Source organism: Gordionus sp. m RMFG-2023, chromosome 3 (assembly GCF_954871325.1).
Source record: "Gordionus sp. m RMFG-2023 chromosome 3, tfGorSpeb1-WG-v2, whole genome shotgun sequence".
In the NCBI taxonomy this organism is placed as follows: Eukaryota; Metazoa; Nematomorpha; class Gordioida; order Chordodea; family Parachordodidae; genus Gordionus; species Gordionus sp. m RMFG-2023.
Genome location: NC_088777.1, coordinates 23,489,332 through 23,513,479, shown reverse-complemented (window position 1 = coordinate 23,513,479; position 24,148 = coordinate 23,489,332). Strand labels below are relative to the sequence as shown.

Genomic DNA, 24,148 nt, shown 5'->3' with positions numbered 1-24,148 from the left:
CTAATTCCCCTTCGATATATTCTAGATTGGATATATATTCATTGAATTCCAATAATATTTTCTTTAGCATAATTATATAATTCTAATGGGGTTAGGATTTGATTATTATTTGGTCTTTGAGGACTAGCTTTGACATCTTATCTTTTGACAGTTCCTCCAATACCGTCACATGCATTTTTGCCGTGAGCAGTGGCAAAGAAATGCCATTCGGCAGGAATATTAAAATCGTATTTATGAAGGCATATGTTCAGAAAATTTTTGCGATTCTTGTATTGAGACGCGGCTCCATCTGAAAAATATATTATTTTTTCTGGTTTAGAATTAAATTTGGATAAAATAATAAAATTTATATTTTTTAATTCTTCTCCAGATTTATAATATGCTACAAATGGATGTATAGTAACCTGCACGTTGTTCCAATGAAATTCCTGAACTTCATCTTGTAAAATGAAGGAATAATTCTCTGAATAATCTAGAATTGTTAAAAATTCCCCATCTTTTAAATTTTCTTTGGAATTCTTCAAAAATAAACTTTGTTGTTTAGCTATAAACGAGTGACGCAGTAAAATTTGAACTTTTTCTAATAAATAATCGATGAAATCATCAACGGACTTTATAATAGTTTTAAGATTTGTTCTATCCACCGTGATCCATTGTTTAAACGTGACATATTCTATACGATTTCTCTGAAACAATTGGTATAATTATCCCCTAAGACATTCTATACCAGGGCATTGATCACAATTTGTTAAATAACATTTTGGCTGAGATGGATTGCAAATAATTTGCGCCAAAAGATAGTTTTAAGAATTTATACAGTAATCTTCTCCTGCTGTAATTTCAGCTATTACATTTGTCATTAATTTCACATTCTGATGAATAGCGCAGACACAAACAGTGTGTATGCCACTAGCTCCAACTAAAATACAGCTTTTTGGTCTAAGTTCGGCAAATTTAGAGAATCCAATTGATATATTTGGGTATTCTTCCTTAAACATCGTGAATATTTCTTTAAGATTATTTAATATAAGTCTTTTTTGAACTGGTTCTTTCTCGCCTTTAACAGATACACAATCTTTTATTTCAGGCATGAGTCGGCTTATTTCATCAGAACTATAAAAATCCTTGACAAGTTTAAATGTTTTTTTGTTTAGTGTCTTTCCTGCCTTATGTTTTGGGAATGAAAGAATTCCACTTTCTTTTACCATTTTAGATTTTCTTGCCATGTATGATGTTACGTTGAATTCCTTTTGAATTTTATTTACACTCCATCTTTGAGGCAAAATTGTAAGAATTTGATATTGTTAATTTTTTGATAATTTATCAAAGTTATCCTTTAATATAATAAGAATTTCCTCTTTCATTGAACTATCATTCTCGGAATCAGATATTTCTAAAACCTTACTCTTTATTGATTTTCAATCTTTTGAATTTTATTTTTAGGATATTTTTTCTCCATTAAACGTTTTCTTTTAATTGGTGATTCTCCAATATTGTGTAATGTTTCATTAATCGATTCAAAAGCATCCTGATTATGGGTTATTGGTTATATAAATTCTTTGGGAATGTGTGGACCAATTTTACTTAACTGGTATCGGCACGAATTACATATTTTTTGTTGAAGATATAAATCATTATTTATATTAAGCATCCATGGAAGAACTGATCTTAAATTTTTTTAAAAATTTTTATGTTTTGGTTTATTCAGTGGATTGCAACACTTTAGCTTATCTTTTAAAGGTTTCATTTAAAAAATTTATTTATTTTTAACTACAAGTAAAAATATAAAAAATTAGTTTTTTTTAAATTAGAAAAATGTTAAAGAAATGAATCGGTGTTTGTGAAAAAATATTAAAGAAATCAATTTGTATTTTTAGCAACTGTGATTTATCGATTAAATTCGCTAATTAATTTTGCTAATCAGTTTATTTTTAATAATTTTAAGAAAAGATAAAAACAGCTGACTTACTTTTATTAATTTTTTCAGTGTTAAACATATGCTCAAAATTCAAAGACTTTGATCAAAAATTTTATAGAGAATGCTCAAATTCATTTAATACCTAAAATTTTATAACTAGTTAGTTTTTTGTTATTTATATTGCTTAAAATTTTTTTAAAAATCTTTGAAATTTTCTGGTTAATGACAATTTCATAACATTCTTGGTCTTGATGGGTATGACTTAGTCTGGGGGGGGGAATGGGGGGTTGGCCGGGTAATTATGTGATTTTCGATTTTTCCCTTGATAATTTTCCTGCACTCCTTTAATCCTGCTTTCTTGTTCGCATGATAGTCGGATTTTTTAATTATTTTTAATTTACATTGAAATATTAAAAAAATTATTAAAATTTTTTATCCTGCTAATATCTCAGGGGAATAAGGTTTACAAAGTTATATAATCGAATTTTATGATATATTATACATTAAAATATTTTTAATCAATAAATAAATGAATTTTAACATATTAAAACTATTATATATAGCGCCATCTATTTTTTTAAATTATAAAAATAGCAATATTTTTTTAAATAAATATCCAGCCATGCTAATTGTTGAAGAAATTATTAAAAAAATAGTAAAAGGATAATATTTCTTAAAAAAATTTAAAATTGGAGATCATATTCATTTCGAAATATTAATTTCAAATTTTCAACTGACCATAAGATGACCCATATTTTAAAAAAAATTAATTTTGATGTTTTTGCCATAATTATCAATTATTAACTTAGCTATTGATATTAGATTCAATATTTGATCATATTTAGTTAAAAATTAAAAACTAATTATTTAACATCAGTAAAAGCAAAAAAAGACGTTTTTTGGACCTTTAACCCCGATTATCTCCGCTAATATAATTGCTAATGCGCTAAAATTTCGTTTATGATCTAATGGGAACATATATAACCAGTCTACCGCTTTTTATTGAAATTGAAAGGGGTCGGCCAAAAATCTTGATTTTTTTGCTCATTTGACATGGAATGACCCAATATAATATATATGATTAAATTATTATAGATAATTATTAGATTTTAGTAATAAAATATTTTTAAAATTTTTGTCATTCAGACACCCTCGTATATCATAAAGACACATTTAGCTGCATTAAAAAGTATTTCTATCAGGGTGCTTGAAAGGAGTGTTGTTATATTTTATGAATAACAATTTTATATCAGGATATTCTTTAAAAATATTAAATCTCCACATTCATTTTTGGAAAAATTATTTAAAATTTGTTGAGTATCAAAATTTAAAGCATTATTAACAATCACATATGCTGCTGTTGGTATACTTAAAAAAATCAGATATAAATTATATGTTTTTTCTCAAAGGTTATTTTTTTGCAATCAGTTGAAGACCTTGAGCTTTAATAACTGACATTAATTGCAAATTATTATATGTAGAGTTCCATCGGGTTATATTAAGATATATAAAATAACGGCTAATATTTTTTTAATAATCTCAGTTAAAATTGGAGATTTATTTTGTCTATACCGTATTTTTAACATTTAACTTATGTTGTACAATGTATCTAATGAGTAAAATATTAAATATAATTAAAATTATAGTTTCACCATCTGATATTGCTTAAACTGCATTGCTCTATTGGCATCCACAGTGGCAACAATATTCAATGTGACTGGCACAACATTGATGTAAGTAAACTATATGATTTTGATATTCCAAAATCCTTAGCTATAGTATAAAGACTTGATATTGGTACAACAGTTTTCTCATCTTCTAGACCATCCATGGATTCATTAGTATTTTCAATTGACTTGAAAACTCTATAATAGATAAGTAATCATATAATAAATATAAAAGCTTTGAAATTTTTTTTGGCATTGTCAGTAATGATCTTTGAGTTTTATTTTGAATGCAATAATCTTTTGCTATATCTTATAAATTCTTTCTATTTTTCATATGTATGACTACCAGTCATCATTTTACAAGCCAATGCTACATTTTTTCTTTCCAAACTTGTTGAATCTGTTTAGTGTGCAGTTCTAAAAATTAACATTCATTAAAACTGCTCAAATAATTTGTTCTTAATTAATTATTATACAAATTTAAATGTTAGCTATACTGGCGATAGGCACTCCAACAATCTGATGTTGTGCATATTAGCGATGGTTCTATTAAAAATTTTATTATTTCTTTCTTTTCATTTTCCCATCTTTGGGAAATTCTACCAACTACTCTGTCGGTAAATTATATTTTTTTGTGGAGCTAATGTTTTGATCATATTTAAAAATGAAGGATTTTCAACAATTGTAAATGACTGAATGCCAGCTATAATTGAAGAAGTTATTCTTCTCCGTTTTATGGCGATTTCCAGGTTTACCTGGGTAGGCCAGTTTTCCCTCTGATTTTTCTTTTTCATTTTTGACGGTCCTGAGCATCAATATTTGTAAGATTCATGTTTTTCATATTTGCCGTTGTCACATTTGTCCACATCATATTAACCCTTCCTCTAGGTCTTTATCCTCCTACTTCCATCAAGGTGCATCTAGTGTTGTTAAATGGCTCGTTTTGAGCCGATTTTTAAAAACGGCTAACTCAATATTTCGTCCAGAAAAATATTTTGCAAGCCTCAAGATTTTGCTCATAGAAGGAACAAAGGTCTAGGCATATATTATCGAAATCTCAAGACTTAGGCAATATTTTTCTGGCTAAAATATTGAGTTAGCCGTTTTAAAAAATCGGCTCAAAATGAGCCGTTTAACAACACTAGGTGCATCTCAGTCATCTTTTGTCATAAGTTCCACATGTCCAAACCATCAGTCTATTTCGTTGCATTACCCCAATCTTGCTCGCAATTCCTCTAGTTTTTCTCTCTCAGAGATACCCCACACATCCATCTAATCATCCTCATTTCTGTTCTTTTTAATTTGGCTTCGTGAGTCGCATTCATTGCCCATGTTTCGCTGCCATAAACTAAACAACTCCTCACACAGCATACATAAACTTTCCCCTTTAACTTCAGAGAGACTTTTTTATTTGTAAGAATAGACTACATCTCTCTTAACTTCTTCCAAGCCTGTCTGACCCTTGCAACAACAGCAGAATCTACACCACCATCTGTGTTTAGCTTATCACCCAAATAACAAAACTTATCTACTTTTCCTAAGGTTACTCATTGCCAATATCCAGACCACCATTTTCCACATTATCATTACTATGTACCCCTTTTATGCACGTTTTACAAATAAAGGTCATTCTTGCTAACATCAGACTTCTATTTTTCCCGCTACATCTATTATGTACCCATTTCTGGCATCTGGTGCATTGGATTATATTTCTAGCAACTCCTTCCCACATAAATCGGCCACTTACCGGATTCCTCTATCTTTAGATTTTCCCCACCAATCATCACCTTTGTCTTTGATGCATTCATTTTCAGGCCCTTTGCTTCCACAGTCATCTTCCATTTACTAATTTTATCCCTCAATTCTTCCTCACTGTTTGCCATTAATACAAGGTCATCTGCATATAATAACTCCCAGGAAGGTCCTTCACGCATTTCTCTAGCCACCACATCCATTACTAAGGTAAATAATGATGGACTCAGCATGGATCCCTGATAAAGTCCTACCTTCACCTCAAAGCTTTCGCTATCACCATAATCCGTCCATACTGCTCTTTGTGCTCCCACATACATTGCCATCACTTCAATAACCGACCATTTTTCCACACCTGATTTTCTCAAGGCCCATCTAGTAACCTAACGCCACACCCTGTCAAATGCTTTCTCCAAAACAAATGCATAATACAGTTTCTTTTTCTCATGATACTATATGTATTTGTCTCACCACAAAAATTGCATCTGTTGTGCCTTTCCCCGATGTAAAACCAAACTTATTTCATCATATTATTATCTCATTCATTTTCTTCGTCAAAAGTCCTTCCATATAGATTTTTCATGTGTTCTTAATACATCTACTATCAATCACCATTTTTCCTTCCATATTTTTCAAACATTTAACACCTACCACATCCTGCCTCTTTTTTGCCATCTGCCATTTAAACCACATTTCCTATTCCATTTCTTTAGCAAACTCCTGTCTTTTTTATTCTTGCGCCTTCGCTATGAATTTCTTAACATTTCTTTTCGCCATCTTGTAAATATCGTTATCACTATTTTCTTTACTATTATACCATTCTTTGATACACCTCCGTTTCTCATCTACAGCTTTTGCTACCTCCGGGTTCCACCACCTAGTCTCCTTATGTCTAGGCGGCCCATGCCTCCTCAGTTGTCATCACCAAGGATTTCTTCATGGCTTCCCACTTGTCATTTATCCAGATGCTTGTGTCACCTCAGCCTCCCTTATCGCCTATGTCATTGACTTCTAGCACTCTCCTTCTTCAATTTTCAAATCTTTAGCCTTAGCACAAACTTTCTTTTAGTGATCCTGGCGCCTTTAAAAGTAAGATCCCTTATAACTAGTCGATGCTGATTAATACATTTCTCTCCCGGTATCACTTTCACTTTTTTTACTATACATCTAACATCTCCTTAATAACAAATAATCCACTGCACTTTTTTTTACTACCCGACTTATAAGACACCAGTTTCTCTGATTCTTTCTTAAACATTGTATTACAGACAATCATATCCATAGCATCACTAAAATCCTCTCCTCTTCTAGATATCTCATGCCGTAACTGATTCCTCCATATACTCCTTCATAACCTTCACTACTCGCTCTTAACATGTCCATCAGATCACCAGCCAGGATAATCCCCTCTTCATTTGCCAATCTCGATGTCACCTCCCAATAGACTGTCTCAAAATATATCTTTCTCTTTTTCACTTCTTCTAACCTGAGGAACATATGCCGAGATAATATTATATAGCATTCTACCAAAACTCATCGTGATAACCATCACCTGGTTATCTAGCCTTCTCACTTCGACTTCTTTATCTACTAATTTCTCCTCAATTAATACCCCAACTCTAGCCTTACCATCATTACTTCCTTGTCAAAAGAATTTTAATTATCACTAGTCTTGCCAATTATTCTTGCGCCATTTCCTTTCCATCTGGTCTCCTGTATGCAGCACACATCCATATGCCTTTTATGCAATACATCGACCACTTCTCTAACTCTTCCCGTCATACTCCCGACATTCTATGTCGCGACCCTTACTTGATCCCCCGTAGACTGGTTTCTCCACTTATTAGGTCGTTTATGCCCGTCATAAGTTTCATTTTCATGAATCGTGGTTCCACCAGGTTTCCCATCCTTCTTTTTGTCGTAGGTGGATGAGGAGGCCCAATTGTACCCCGCCCATGCTTTGTGTAACCATAGGGAAATTTTGTAGCAAGGTTTTTACAATCGGATACCCTTCCTGACATCAACCCCTTCGTGGTTTTTACACCCTGTCGAGGAGACGGTGATCATATTCTAGACCCAGATCACAGGGAACCTTTTAGACCTCCATTAGTCCCCAAAAGACTTGCCACTTCCCTGCCACGATGAGGCTGAAGGTAGGATTTTGGGAGAGAATAGAAGAAGTTATTAAATTAACTAAAGGAGTTTGGGTTATAGTCTGAGGTTTCTTGGCAAAAAATATAAGTAGACGATGGATGAGCCTAGTCTAATATTTTTTAAAAAGATTTATTCTCCTTCCCCTTTTTTATTTTCATTAACAATGCTTGATGTTTTCTCTTAAAATTTTAAATTACAATTGTAAAACTTAATGCAAGTTGAGGAAATGCTAACATTAATTTTCATATTTTTTGGTAGACATGGCAAGCATTATCTGTTTTCTTTATTTTGAGATATTATTTTAAAATATGCTCTATATATTGGCCATGGAAAAACAAAGTCTGAACTTGTTGATGCTAGTGTTGTTAAACGGTGCGTTTTGAGGCGATTTTTGAAAACCGCTAACTCAATATTTCACCCAGCCTGAAGATTTTGTTTGTAGAAGAACAACGGTCTAGATAAATACTATCGAAATTTCGAGGCTTAGACAATATTTAACCGGCTAAAATATTGAGTTAGCCTTTTTTAAAATCGGCTCAAAACGAGTCGTTTAACAACACTGATTGATGATTTATTGATTATTACTTCTTCCTCTTCATCACTATTAATATTTATCTAAAATAATTTTTTAAAATTAGTAAAATAAATACAACCAATTTCAATGAAAATAAAAATGGCAGATATGAAATGGATTTTAATATCAAAATTTGTCTGATTTATTAATAAACTCAGACATAATATTTAATGAATATTTATATGTATATTTTTTTATATATAACTTTTAATATATATATAAATTATATTTATATATGAAATAAAATAAATTTTGCATTCAAGTATTTTTATTTTTAATATAAAAAAGCTTTAGATAAAAGTATATCAAAATGCATCTAAAAACAGATACAGATACATCTAAAATAGTTACAGATACTTGTTAAAAAATCTATCTAGATACAGATATCACATTTTTATATCTAGATACTTTAACAACTCTGATAAATAATATAGTTAATTAACAAGAAATTAAATAAGTTATTTAATATATAATCCATTAACAAATACAGTGCAGATATATCAAACACAATGATTTTAAAATGATTGTTATAGAAATAGATGGCCATCCACGAGATATAGAGAAAAAATTATATATGGATTTTAATTTTCTTCTCCATTTAATGGCGATTTCCAGGTTACCCATTGACCAGTTTTCCTTCTGATTTAAATATCATGAAATTTTGTAGCTAGGTTTTTACAATCGGGTGCCCTTCCTGATATCAACCCCGTTAGGTGGTTTTTACACCTCATCGTGGAGACGGTGATCCTATTCTAGACCCACACCACAGGGAACCTTTTAAACCTCTATTAGCCGCCAAAAGACATTACCACTCCCTTGCCACGATGAGACTGAAGGTAGGATTGGTTGGGGGGAAGGGCCGGGTAGATATGGATTAGATATTAAAAATCTGATGGCCCGAAAATTTGTGGAAAAAAATAGGGCTGTGGTGTACCTTTAGTAAATTTTAAACCATCAGGGACGGGTCTGACTTTTCATAAATTTTAAGCCAAATTTCGGGCAAATTTTTAGAAAATTTTAATCCTGGCTACAAGAAATTTTTTTTAAAAATTTGGGCCGGGTCAGACCCAAAATTTAACAAGCTGGGCAACTTAGGCAAAAATTTTTAAGGCTGGGTCTTGCAGACCTCAGTTGGTAGCAACCCGTGGAATGTGATAATACTATTTTATACACATTATAATATTGAATTCTTAAATTTCAGGGAGCAATGAAGAATTTAGAATATGTACAAGAATCAAAACTCTAAAGAATATTTTTAAGGTTCGATCATAGAGGCCTTATGGGGCCCATTTTATTAAAAATTTTGTTTAACTTGCCCGCCCTATATTAAAAAAAAATTTTTTGATGTGTTTTTACTTAAACTTATAAAATATGCACTATTATGAATTTAATAAATAGACGTCTGTTCTGCTCATTTCGCCCGAAAATTTCAAATTCACCCACCTAAATCCCCACCTACAATTTATTTAAGCTTATTGATAATTTTTTTGCATTTTGATTAAAACTTAAATCATTTAATATGCTAAAATTTATTTTATAAATATGAGTAACATATAAAAATTAATATAGTGCATGTTTCATGTATATAGGCCTGTATAATCTTTAGAAACGATAGGAATTTAAATATTTATTCTCCTTGCCTTTTTATTTGCAAAAGAGATTATGTTAATAGTATCAAACATTTCAATGAAGTTAAGATGAAATTATTTACCAGGTGTTCTTGTGCACTAGTTGTATAAGTATATAAACTATTATTAGAGGTGTTGGCTAGCTCATGTGTAATGGGAGGGGGGGGCGCAGAGTTAATAAAGATTTATTGACGGGATAGAAAGCCTGGGTTTATATAAAAAGTTAGGCGATAGTCAAACCGATCTTGTATAATTTTTTAAAAGGTTCATATAGGCTTTTATTTTATAAATGGCATGTAGATTTGATGGAAAACATTTCCATATTTTTTTAAAATTTATTTGCAAATAAAAAAATATTGTTTTCCATCATATCTGCATAAGTTAATTATATTTTGTAATTTGTATTCAATCCATTATGGACTAGTTATGTAAATGTTGTCTACTATATATTATATATATTACTGATAATTTATAATTATAAAAAGTATAGCCTATTTTTTGAAAAAAAGACGCATATAAGATTATTTCCTTTTATTTCTTAGTGCACAATTGAAATAAAGAAACTTATACAACATTTTACCAATATTTTAGTTTCTTCCTTAGTATCAAGGGCGCTAAAGCTAAAAAAATGATGAATTCTATGCATGTTTATATCTTGATCCTCGATATCAAATATACTTTTATATTGACATCTATACTAAAATCGGTTTCATTTCTTTTAAATTGTTAAAATCCTTTCTTAATTTTCTAATTCTATATAATCATCTTGGAAATTTTCTATTTAAATTGTACGTAAAAAAAATCTAAAACCATACATAGACACATTTCATTTTATAATCAAATTTCGACATAAGAAATTTGTTATAAATTAAATTAAAAAACGGCACTCTTCCCAAATACGCTATAATCTATATGGGATCGGCATTTGAACTTTTCTATTTTCAATGTAAAGGTGTACTTAGTTTTAAACAACAATCGCTCTCCGCCATTATAATCGTTTTCAATATTACTGTAACCTATCTATCTTATATTGGTATCACATTTTCACACAAATCTATTTAACTTATTATCAGGGTAAAAAGTTGATTTTTATAATAATATAATTATTTATATATTCCGTGTATTCAATTTTTTTATTATAAATGCTTTAGTGTTTATAAATTCTTCGTTTGACTATTTTAGTCGTCTTCATATTTTACTATTAACATTTTTTTAAAATGTTTATCAAATATATTGAAGAATAAACTAAGTTGTATATTATTTAAGCATTACATATTGGCCTAAACATTCTAAATAGTGCTTTCAAAAGTTTGGCAAACTTCATGATTAAGTCTGCATGTATGAAATTCCGAATCATATCAAATTTTGGAAAATATGTTACTTCTATATCTATTAGATAAATCGAAAAGAACAAATTATATCAATGAAGATGATAGAATCATAAAGGTTGTTAGGATAAAAAATTATTTAAATATTGTATACAACAAAAGAAAAGCACTCCTCAACAATTTTTCCACAAGCTCTTTCGCTGATTCGAGGGAATTCTGAAAGCCATTTTCTTAGACGTCTATGACCCTTCTTACTAAATTCACTTGCATTCAATACATCAAACCAAATAAAAAGATGTTTTAATTCTATAAGCAATGAAATTGCTTCTATATCGCAGATAATTAGTTTTTCCTGAATTATTTATTAGACCATTTGATATCTGTTGGCCTTTAAACTCTCCATTTTACACTGCCATCGCTTTTCAGATAACGAATTCAACGTAAAATTATTCACATGCTCCTAAAATTTATCATCGCTTAGTCGAAGCAGAAAAGAGAATATCCATTGCAGACTTCTTATTCATACCTCCTATAGATTTGCTCTATGATTCAACTATGTTGGAATTTTCAATACTTATTCTAGTTTTATTATTGTTGAATCTAGTGTTGTTAAACGGCTTGTTTTGAGCCGATTTTTAAAAACGGCTAACTCAATATTTTAGCCAGAAAAATATTGCCTAACATTAGAATTTATGACAATGCAAAAAGAATATTTTTAACATTAGGGTAGGAGTAGTTATCTTTACACATTTCCTTGCATAACACATTTTATATGACTTTAACAACTATGGCTATTAATATATATATATATATATGATATTTACAATGTTTTTTCTTTCATTTAATATTTATCCCACATTCATAGCTATTATCGAGAATCTTTCAGAAATATATCCAAATATATGTAAAGAAGGCAATCCTCAGGAAGAATTACTACTTTGGTTAATAAAAAGATTAAAAGTAGAATCGTTTTTTAAATATATTTTTTAATTCTTAATCATAGCTCAAACTTCCTTTTGATTCTAATAAATTGTATACCAGTGAAATACTTGCAATATTCCTTCAAAATCATGAAGGTAATATCAATTTTAAATATATTGAATAATTTTAATTTCCAGGGAATCGCTTGCATCTAGGAAATTTAGGTGGCATAGATGTATTGTTGCGCCAATTAGCTGTGAGATATATATCATATATGTAAATAATAATAAATGCTAATTTAGATATATAAAAAACATGACCCTGAAACTAGCGAAGAATATGAATTTCTTTTTAATTTATTTGATTGCTTAAGTTTATGCTTGCTAGATCCTCAGAATCAAGAAAATTTCTTAGAGGGTGAGGGACTGCAACTTATGAATTTGATGCTCAGGTTATTGCACTATTTATTTCCTTATTTAATTATATATAAAATAAAAATATCTCAAACATCAATCTATGAATTTTAAAGTTTATAAATTACCCAAATTTGATAATCTTTGAAGAATATTATCTAAAAAGGATTAATCGGTGAAGGCCATGGTTTAGGCTGTGTCCTAGGTCGGCTTAAGATAATTAATTACTTTTTAGTACAGGCTAAAGTATTTGAATGAGGACTTCCTAATTTACTTTTAAGACAAACAAGTTCGTCTTTTTTTAAAAAAGTATATTTAAAAGCCATAAAAAGTCAATTTTTTTATGTCTTAATTATTCACAATTTTTATTTTAGATCTAAATAAAGGGAAAATTGAATAGTCATAATGATAGAATAAATATGTTATTCTGATTATTAATATGAAATATATACAGTATATAAAATTTATCTTTGTTAAAAATTTAATTTCTATGTACAAAACCTAATTTTGTTTTTTTTAATATAAAAGTATATGCATTACCACATCCTGATATATTAATTCTATGATAAGTAGATTAACCACCAATCTCATTTGATTAACTTATAATATATGCAAATAAATATCTATTCTAATAGCTCACCTAGTCCACTGATGTTAATGTTTGTCTAGCAATCCGAGATTTAGGGTTAGAACCTATTTTTTTAAAATAAATTTTATTAAAATTTCTTTTCCTTGTGGGGTAATTCCATACCAAATCGATAACTTTTCGGCTCAACCTTTTTAATTTCGATAAAATTTTGTATACTGAGAGAATATCATTAGAAAGCATCGAATCCAAAATTTTAGCCTCCTAGTACTCATAGTTCCTGAGATATGAATGGTCAAAAGTGCCAAAAATGACGTTTTTTCGAAAAATGCGATTTTTTAAAATTGAGATAAGTTAAAAAATAATGATTTTAAAAATATAAGTTATATGTCAATTTATAACTATTAAGGACCTTTTATTGAATATTAAAAAATTTTTCAAAATAATATTGTTGCGGTTTTTATTTAAGTTATAAATTTTAAACATGAAAACTCCAAGTGTTAAATTTTTTTGAATTTAATATTTTCTTATTCTCTAACCTTATATCTATTCATAAAAAAATTTAAACTTGGGACAGCCATGGGTTTTTTAGTTATTGCGATTTAAAAAATCAAAAAATAAATATTATTTTCAAAAATAGATGGCGCTCCTTTATAAAATAACGCGTTTTGTTAAAATTATTATTTTTTTTAAACTTTTTTCCATTTTAAACATAAATAATAAGGTTTTCCAGCATTAATAATTTTAAATTTCGTAAAATTATTTTATTAATTTGTAAATATAATAGATAAATAAAAATTCATGAAAGATATTACTTAATTAATAAATTCGTCTGAAGATTGAGAAATAGTCTCCAGAGTTGTTCTATCTACCGAAACCCATTGTTTAAACGTAATAAGAGCTATATCATTTTTTATAAATAATTTTTCAATGCGTTCTTTTAAGAGTGTCGAGCCAGGACACTCGCTACAGTCACCAAAATAACAGGTTGGTAATGGGGGGTTGCAAATCATTCTGCCTATAACATCTCTATAAGTTGTTAATATATCCTCACCATTTTTAGTCAATGTTGCTAATTCACAGCCTAAAATCATTAGTTAATATTCTGGTGTATGCTACAAACGCATACACTATGTGTTCCGCTAGCCCCTGCCAATATGCAATTTTTTGGTCTTAAGCTTGCGAATTTCGAAAATCCAATTGTTATGCTTGAATTACTCTCCTTAAAATGACTATATAATTCTTTTAAATTATTAAGAACTAGCCTTTTTTGAGCGTTCACTCGTTCCCCCTTTTCAATGATAGATAAGCAATCTTTTTTTCCTGGTAATACCCTACTAACTTTATCACTGCAAAAAAAACTTTTAACAATATCAACTGTTTTGATTGAGATATTTTGCAGGCTTTCGATTTGGAGTTGAAAGAATCCCCTTTTCTTTTAAAATGATTTTGGAATTATATGCCATATGATATGTAGCGTTGAATTCCGTTTTTATTTTATTTGCACTACAATTAGGAGGCAGAATGGTCAGCAATTGATATTTTTTATTTTTAGATAAATTAGGATAATGTAATTTCATATTGTTGAGTATATCATTATTGTCTTTTGTGTCCGATTCTGGATTGTTAATTATTATATCTGAAAGAGCTTTTGATATTTTTGCTATCTTTTTTTTGGATAATTTTTTTCAGCTAGTTTTTTTTTCTTAATAGGAGATATTCCAATTTCGTTTAAGGTTTAATTGATTGTATCTATTGATGCGGATGCTGTGGGGATATTATTTACATATTCGCTATCAGAATTTATATTTTCAATATTTTTTTGTGATAAACGCTTACGACATTTATCACAAATATAGTGTTCCGCCTCAATGTTTGGAAATTGTGTCATCCACGTCGTAACTTTACGCAGGTTCTTTTTACAATAAAAGTGTTTAGATTCTTTAAAAGGATTTGCACATTTATATTTATACATAAATAATTTTAAGAAAAAATTAATATTGAAATATTTGTAAAATAAAAATTAATTAATATCAAGGCTGGTGCATGAAAACTTGTTATTATCTTTCAGAAATTAATTATATTTTCTTATATAGGAATTGTAACTATTTTTTTAGGAAATTAATCATTTATTATAAAAACTAATAATTTTTACAAGTTATCAATAAAGTAATAATAATAATAAGTAAGTCTATCAATTGATCTAAATAATATATTTTCATAATATTAATGCTGGAAAATCTTATTATTTATGTTTAAAATGGAGAAAAGTTTAAAAAAAATAATAATTTTAACAAAACGCGTTATTTTATAAATGAGCGCCATCTATTTTTGAAAATATTATATTTTTTTTGATTTTTTAAATTGCAATAACTAAAAAACCCATGGCTGTCCCAAGTTTAAATTTTTTTTATGAATAGATATAAGGTTAGAGAATAAGAAAATATTAAATTCAAAAAAATTTGGAAAGCGAAACACTTGGAGTTTTCATGTTTAAAATTTATAACTTAAATAAAAACCGCAACAATATTATTTTGAAAAAAATTTTAATATTCAATAAAAGACCCTTAATAGAGTTATAAATTGACATATAACTTATATTTTTAAAATCATTATTTTTTAACTTATCTCAATTTTAAAAAATCGCATTTTACGAAAAAACGTCATTTTTGGCACTTTTGACCATTGATATCTCAGGAACTATGAGTACTAGGAGGCTAAAATTTTGGATTCGATGCTTTCTAATGATATTCTCTTAGTATACAAAATTTTATCGAAATTAAAAAGGTCGAGCCGAAAAGTTATCGATTTGGTATGGAATTACCCTGTGAGTATATTAACATTCTTCACTTTGTAGAAATTTACAAAAACCAAATTTAGATTTGGTTCAGGTTTTTGATTTGGCGGAAAATGTATATGAACAGGTAAATACAATAAGAATGAATGTAAATGAATATTTTCATAATATTTATCTAGATGTTGAATCTAAAGCTAAATCTTATGATATAACACTAATTAAACCTCGCACCTAGGCAATTATTTGACTCAACTGAAAAATATTATAAAATATCCATTTCATCCTATTCTTAAATATTTTTTTATCGCAAATAAAAGTACGGTTTTTAGATAAAAAACAAGTCTAGCAGTCTTCTAATTTTGTTACCTAAAGACCCTTCTTCGTTTTCTGATGCCACTATTGGAAAAATTAAATATTCAGCCAAATTTTATTCCTATGATATTGATACTGAAATCAATTTAATCAGTGAATTCGAATTGAGCATGCTATTGATGCGCCCAATCGGTGTAAAGAAACCTTGGATCAAATTCTCAAATATTTTGAAGCTGTTTTATATTTTTGCATGTTTGCCTATTAAAACATGTACGAATGAAAGGACCTTCCAAATCTAGGCTAAATGGGTTAGCTCTGTTAAATATTCACAGAGATTTGGTTCCAACGACAAACGAAATTCTTGATGAATTGGAAAATTTCCCACGAAAATTAAAAATCACATTATAATTATAGTATTTAATAAATTTTTTGTATATTATTCTATTTGATAAGAAGTTATAAAAACTTGTTTAAATTATTTTCTAGTTAATATTTTATACAAACTACAATTAGTATTTTCAATAAAAAAATTTATTCTACTTATATTGTATGAGAATATAAACTGAGGCTAGTTTTTTTTATACAAATTTTATAAAAAAAATGACACATAACTATATTTCAATTTTACATTTAAAAAAAAATTTATTAATAATATACCTAATTTAAAATAATAAAAAATTGGACTATATTCTTCTTTAAATATCCATATAGTAAATAAAAGCTAAAAATATTAATATAATTAATTATTATTTAATTATGAATAATTTAATATAATAACTCAAACATATGACCCGGTCGAAGGTTAGGAAAAAGCTGGAGTAGGCCAGTTAAAAGGGGTTTGGACGGCAATGCCTCCCAAAAAGAATTTCCCCCCCCCCCTTATATAAAAATCCTTGATACGCCACTACTATTAGTACAACGCTATTTTATAGCAATTTACCAACACAATTCTAAACTAAAAGTAATTAATTTTCAATTGCAAATTTTATTAGCTAACAAAATATATATCTACAAAAAAACCATTAAATAAATAAAAAGTTGATATAATTATAAAATCTCGTCCCTTTTATGCTTTTTTGGGGCAAAGAAATCACGATTTCTATACATGGTATATAAAATCAGGCTACTATTTATAAATATGATAAAGATTAAAATAAATATATTTTACGCTACCTGAATAAGCATAAGCAATATAATTTTAAATAATATGTTGCTAATGCTAGCTAGATTTATTGGAAATATAATTTTGTAAAAAAAAATTACTATTTATAATTTTATCGCCTGCTTTATCTGTAATTTAATATATGTTGTATTCCATATCAAATCAACTGAAAATTCAACCCGACCCCCCTTCGATTTTTTTTAAAATTTGTATGATGGTAGTATATACACTAACTAGTAAAAATATAAAATTTTAATTCTCAACTCAGCTTACTTCATGAGATATGGCCATTTTAGAAACGCGAAAATTCCAAAATACACTATTTAATTTTAAATATCTCAAAAAGTAATTAAGCTAAAGACATGATTTTAATTTTATTAAATAGCTCTAGAATGGCTCTTTAATATAACATAAAATTTAATTTATTGAAAAAAAGTCTATTACCAAAAACCGGAAATGGCTATAAAATAAAAATTGCTCTTTTTTTCTTTTAAATTTTTTTTACAGATAGACATTATACTTGTAATTATTTGTACAAAATCCTAGATTGGGACGAGTACTGGGTCAATAGTTATTACACTTTAAATAAAGTAGTATGGCTTAAATCCTATATTATACCAAATATAGAGTAATTATTTTTTTAAAAAAGTGGGTAATAAATGTGAATAGCATTAAAACTAAAATCCTAAAAAATCTGATTATTTTGCATTTACTAAATGTTAAAAAACTCAAAACAACATTTACCAAATTGTATTGTATTATTTTAAATATAACGCAAAACGCCTTGATTTGGAGGCAGTATAAGGAATAAATAATAAGATTTTGTAAAAAGTAATAAAGTAACAACTATGATAATAAAAAGTGAGCTCAATAATCTCTTCACCCCAACCTAAAGATTATATTCGTCCCAAATTTCTTCTTAAATTCGAGATTTTTTGACCTGGCAACTGTGAGTGAATGATGAAGTTTATTTTTCATGCCAGATAATTAATTATTATTGGATCGTCAGAAATATATTTTCATTTTAATCTACTTAATAATTAATTAAAATAAAATAATTATATTTGGCACCATTTATGATTTATTACTGCGAAGGCGATATCATCAAACATTTAAGTTACGTGATTATATCTGATTGTCTTAAACACAACTCTTGTTCCTTTCATTTATTTCTAATAAAATTAATTCTATTCTTGAAAGAAAGATTTGATAAGATTTCAATAATATTTTATTTTTCTGATGGAGCTGTAACCCAGTATAAAAACAAAAAATAACTTTGTAAACCTCTACAATCATTATAATGATTTTGGGATCAAGGTAGAATGGCATTTTTTGCAACTGCACATGGCAAAACTCCTTGCGATAGTTTAGGGGGAATTACTAGAGGTTGGCGGCTAGAGCAAGCCTGCAACTTCCTCATGAAAATCATATAATAACTCCTATTGACTTATATAATTATACTAGAATCAATATCCCGGGAATTAATTATATATTTGTTAGCAAAGTATAATATTTAAGAATGGAAATCAATCTTGGAAATAGATTTCTAATGGCCAAACGAATTCCCGGGACACAAAAATATCATTCATTTATTCCAATGGAAGGAAAAATGAAAGTCAAATTTTATTCTAATTCATTAGATTATTTAATGTATGATATTATTTAATTAATATGTTTATTAGAATATTAATTTTCCATTAATTAGCTAAATAAAGTTATAAATGCTTTTACAATTATTTTCCTTCTAAAATAAAATAGCTAAACTTATGTGCTAAATATGACACAATGTCTACTAGTGATCTGCATAGGACCTAATTTTTCTAACACGGCGGCCAGAAAGATTTATAAAAAAATATATTCGACCCGATCCCAAATGAATTTTCTTTTTATTTGTTTCGTAAATTACTATATATTTGGTATAATATAGGATTTAAGCCATACTACTTATATTTAAAGTGTAATAACTTTTGGCCCAGTACTCGTCCCAATCTAGGATTTTGTACAAATATTAAGAAGTATAATGTCTATCTGTAAAAAAATTTTAAAAGAAAAAAAGAGCAATTTTTATTTTATAGCCATTTCCGGTTTTTGGTAATAGACTTTTTTTCAATAAAATAAATTTTATATCATAATAAAGAGCTATTCTAGAGCTATTTGATAAAATTTAAATCATGTCTTTAGCTTAATTACATTTTGAGATATTTAAAATTAAATATAGTGTATTTTGGAATTTCCGCCTTTCTAAAGATAGCCATATCTCATGAAGTAAGGCGATTTGAAAAAATTTTACATTTTTATTAGTTAGTGTATATACTACCAACATGCAAATTTTTAAAAAAATCGAAGGGGGTCGGGTTGAAAATCGACTTTTTTTGGTTGATTTAATATGGAATACAACATATATTTATTACTAACTGATAGCCCATCACGGACGGGGAATCAGACTCCTTTATTTGATGATGGATGAATTAGAAATTTTCCTATCTTATGAGGTGTTATTCAGAAATTTATATTTATTTAGATAAGGAATTATTCTAAAATTTTCCATTATTTTTATAAAATATGTTAAAGAAGTATATATTTAGTAATTTTTATTCAATTGTATTTGTAATTTATAATCTAAAATATATATTCTTGCTAGATGAGAATTTTGTGGGGTCTAAAAATTTTCCATATAAAATTGTTAATGAAATATATATTTAGTAATTTTAATTTATGTGCACTATCAAAAATCTTTTAAACAACTAAATTTTTATTCTATTGTATTTGTAATTTATAATCTAAAATATATATTCTTGCTAGATGAGAGTTTTGTGGGGTTTAAATCGAAAATAAGTTATTCAAAACTCTTATCTAGCAAAAATATATTAGATTTATAAATACAAATGAATAAAAATTTAGTTTAAAAGATTTTTGATAGTGCACATAAATTAAAATTACTAAATATATGGAAATATTTTAGAATAACCCCTTATTTAATTATAAATTTCTGATTCATCTATCATCAAATAAAGGAGAAAATTCCGATTCCCCGTCATTCTTGACGGGCTATCAGCTAGTATCTTATATTTTACGGGTTCTTGAAAATAAAATATATATAAATTTAAGGTAAGATCAAATAGGCTTTATTTTTTTTTTTGTTATTTATGCCAAAATGAAAATGGATTGATATTTCATATATAATGGCTTTCTTTATTTCCTTGTGTCCAACAATTTCTTGAATCCTGCAATTATCAGAAATTTTGTGCAAATGATTTAAATAAGGCATATTTGTGGTTTGCCCATTCCTTTAAGTTAAAATAAAGTCAGATGCTAAATGAAATAATTCAGTTATTGAAATTGGAAACCTTCATGGGCCTTGATTTATTCATCAGCCTCCAGCCCAGGCCAGCAGTAAGAATGATTTGCAGGCCCAGTCCATATTAAATAAAAATTTCAAACCCAAGCCCATCAGTTTCAAAAGTTTTGTTCAAGCCCATATCCAAAAATTTAATTTATTGTTTTAAATGAAAATAAACAATATTTAAGTTTATTTAGGCAATCACTTTGTTTGCAATACTGAAATTTATTATTATTTGAAGAAAAAAAATGTAAATATTTTTAAGCTATGCTAAATTTAAATGAAATTTTTTTAGGCTTTTTATCAAAAACCCTGTCTTGGCCCAGGCACGTTAGTAAATATTATGCTTGGCACACCATGGGCTGCAAGCCTCCCCATGAATAACTTTGATTGAAATGTTTAACCATTTTCAATCATTAAAATATTTTGTCACCTAAGTTAGAGGTTATTCTATCCTAATTTTTGTCAAAAATATTTTTTTTTGATATGTTGATTATTTAAGAATATATTAATCTATTTACATAAAAAAATCTTAGAATTTTAACTTATAAATAAATTATAGCTTCTATTAGATTATTCTATCTCCCTATTTTTTCTTATTGAAAAAATATATTATTCCATTGACAAAAAATAATCAATTCATCCAGCATGATTCTTTAAAACGTTTTCAAGTATTATGTAAATAGATCTAAGAGTTATTATAACGGATTGTATTGTTTTTTATAAAGATCCTGATATTAATTACTGTTCAAAAAATTATAAAGAATATTTTTTATTATTATTTTAAGAAAAATAATATTACCATAATTTTATTCATTCCATTAAAATATTATATTTAAATTTTTAAAATAAAATTATAATCTGTTGTCTTGTTTACAATATTAATTATTATTATACAATAATATTTTTGTATTTAAGGAGAAGTTGTTTGGAGAATAGAATAATATTTCTTAAAATATTAAAAAATAATATTTGTTATTCATTCTATCTTCAGTTTTAGAATAATAAGAAATATGTCATGGTATTTCATATAATTAAATGATGAGGAACTATTAAATTACAAATCCTTAAATTAAAAGAAAAATTAGGAAAGCATATCTAATAATCAAAATATTAAAAAAAGTGAAGATAGAATAATATAATTCTCAGGCGACGATTTATTAAGAGAAAGAAGAAAAAAATTCTATTAAAAGTAAAAGCAATATTTGAAACAAAATGTTGAAAATGGACAAAAAAATTAAATAGATGCAGTGAAAAATAATTTATTAAATGTAGACATAGAATTTTATATTTTGCTCTTTAGTCAGAACCTCTAGAATAATTGAATGTTTCTAATGGATAGAAATTAAAAATGTTCCCAAGTAGTCAAAAATAAAATCAGATAGTTGAATTTGCAAAATTTGCTCTTCACTAAAAATAGGTCTGATTTCGCTTTATATTCTAATCGTTCAAAATTTAGTTAACTGCTATTATAGCAAGCTTTATTTTTTTCTATATCAGCTCATAATGCCAACGTTGAAAGAATTTTTCCTTTAATCAATAGTTAAATGATAGGAATAGATTATCCGTGTCATTCTGCAAAGATTTCTATAATTTTTTAGAGAAAAAACCAAATATATTATAAAAATATGGTATAAAAATTATATTATTTGTGATGTGAGTTATATGAATTATATCTAATAAAGAAATAATTGGTTATTCATTATTTTAACAAATTTTTCATAAGTTTTCACCCTTGAGAATTTCATATAAAATCTATACATATCTCAAAAAATCATTTTAATGCTTTTAAGTTCATACCTCCTATCATAGATTTGTATCAAATATGGGGCGAAACCTTATTGTATCACAAAAACTCTGTGGTGGTCACCCCATTGCAATTGGCTATTTAGACGATTATTAGCAAAAATAATTGCCATAAGTTTAAATTAGGATTCAGTGTGAAGTCAAAATAGCATGCCATTCATATTATATTCTAAATCCTCTTCCTAACATGGATTTTATCAAAGTAGACTTTAAAAATGCTTTTAATAATAAATTTCGAGAACATTTCACTGTTTTACTCTTAAATTCATAGAGACATACTGTGACATTAAAACTCTCCTTTATTCAGCTTTCATGTCAGAGACTCTGATAAAAGGATCCAGCAGGGGAGAACATGTCCTCTCATATTTTACCTTGGTATTCGTGATCTCATCAAAAATAAAATAATTGAAGTTTAAATTTCTATAAAGCCAAAAGACTCATTCATAAATCCAAATTGCTCCAATGATAACAATTAGTGCAAAATAACAGACCCATTATATTTCATAGTAGTGATAACTCATAAAGTATGATGTTTTTAATTTAACGACTCCAAGGGTGTAACTAAACTGAGAATGATATAAATGCAAATATTTACTTATATAACCTTTTTAAAATATATAATGTACAAAATGCAAGTGGCTATGCTATATTTCTTGTTTGATAGATTTCTTTCTATTGATAATTTATCTAAATAAATTTTTTTAGATTTTATAGTTATGAAAAATGAATATTCAGCCTGCAGCCCAATATCTTAACGCCTTCTGATGAGGAATCTTGGGTTGAGGATATAAAAGATGATTTTCTTAGTATGAATTGATTATTTAAAAAAATAATATGACTAAAAGAATAAGTATAAAAAATTTAAGTTTGGTTGGGTCATTTTTGTAGCATTTGAAATGGTATCCAAGTGCAAATGTTTGAGTTTGGTATGATGATTACCATTGGACCGAATACGCTATAATCATTTTTATTGGACAAATTATCTTTAAAAAACACTATTGGCTAAATTTGATTGACGTTTTTTGAGGATTATTATAATAATACTCTCAATTTCTTCTTTACTCTCAGTGACATTATTTTTTATAACTTAAAATAGAAGAAATAATTTTCATGGAACCGTTAACGCTATATATCTATGCTCTCGGCCCTGCTGATTCACAAGATAGATTTCAAATAAATGAAATATATTTGAATCGCCATGATAAGGAATGGTTTCAAAATTCATTTAAGAAATTATTAAATGACACAATTCTATAAATATATAAGGATGAATATTCATCTTAATTTACATTATATACGATTGCATTATTTATACAACTATACTGTTAGGAGTTGAAAATTTATATGAACACGAATTGAAGATGCCAATTTCATTTATTAAATATAATCAAAATCTAAAATAACATAAATAAACTAAAACTTAAAAATATAAAATCAAAGTCAAACTAAAAATTATAAAAAAAAAGATTTTCCTTTCTTTTTCTTCTTGATATTACATTTTTTATCTCTATATTTATACTACTAAAATTTACATACCATCGATATTATTTTATATAATTGTCTTTAATTTTCTTATAATTTAACCTTTCTATTAACTTTACATTTTAAACATTTTATCTTTACAAAATTTATATTCAAATTTCTTTGAATTTATAATTAATTCAATACACGTATTCGACACCCCTTCCTTTAAATCGCTCAAATCCATTCTGAACTGCCCATACAGGATAACTTATTATACGTGATGACTGATTCTAGACATTGAGTTATCCCCATCTTTCGCGAAAGCA

At 27.4% G+C, this 24,148-nt stretch overlaps 1 protein-coding gene across 1 annotated transcript in view; it reads left to right on the top strand.

Moving 5' to 3' along the window:
- LOC135925797 (beta-catenin-like protein 1) overlaps positions 1-24,148 on the top strand; it is a 35,908-nt gene that overhangs the window by 6,400 nt on the left and 5,360 nt on the right. The window contains exons 5-8 of the mRNA XM_065461288.1: positions 11,887-11,981; positions 12,025-12,097; positions 12,140-12,198; positions 12,245-12,393. Of these exons, the coding sequence (XP_065317360.1) occupies positions 11,887-11,981; positions 12,025-12,097; positions 12,140-12,198; positions 12,245-12,393 (376 nt within the window). The remainder of the gene's footprint in view (positions 1-11,886; positions 11,982-12,024; positions 12,098-12,139; positions 12,199-12,244; positions 12,394-24,148) is intronic.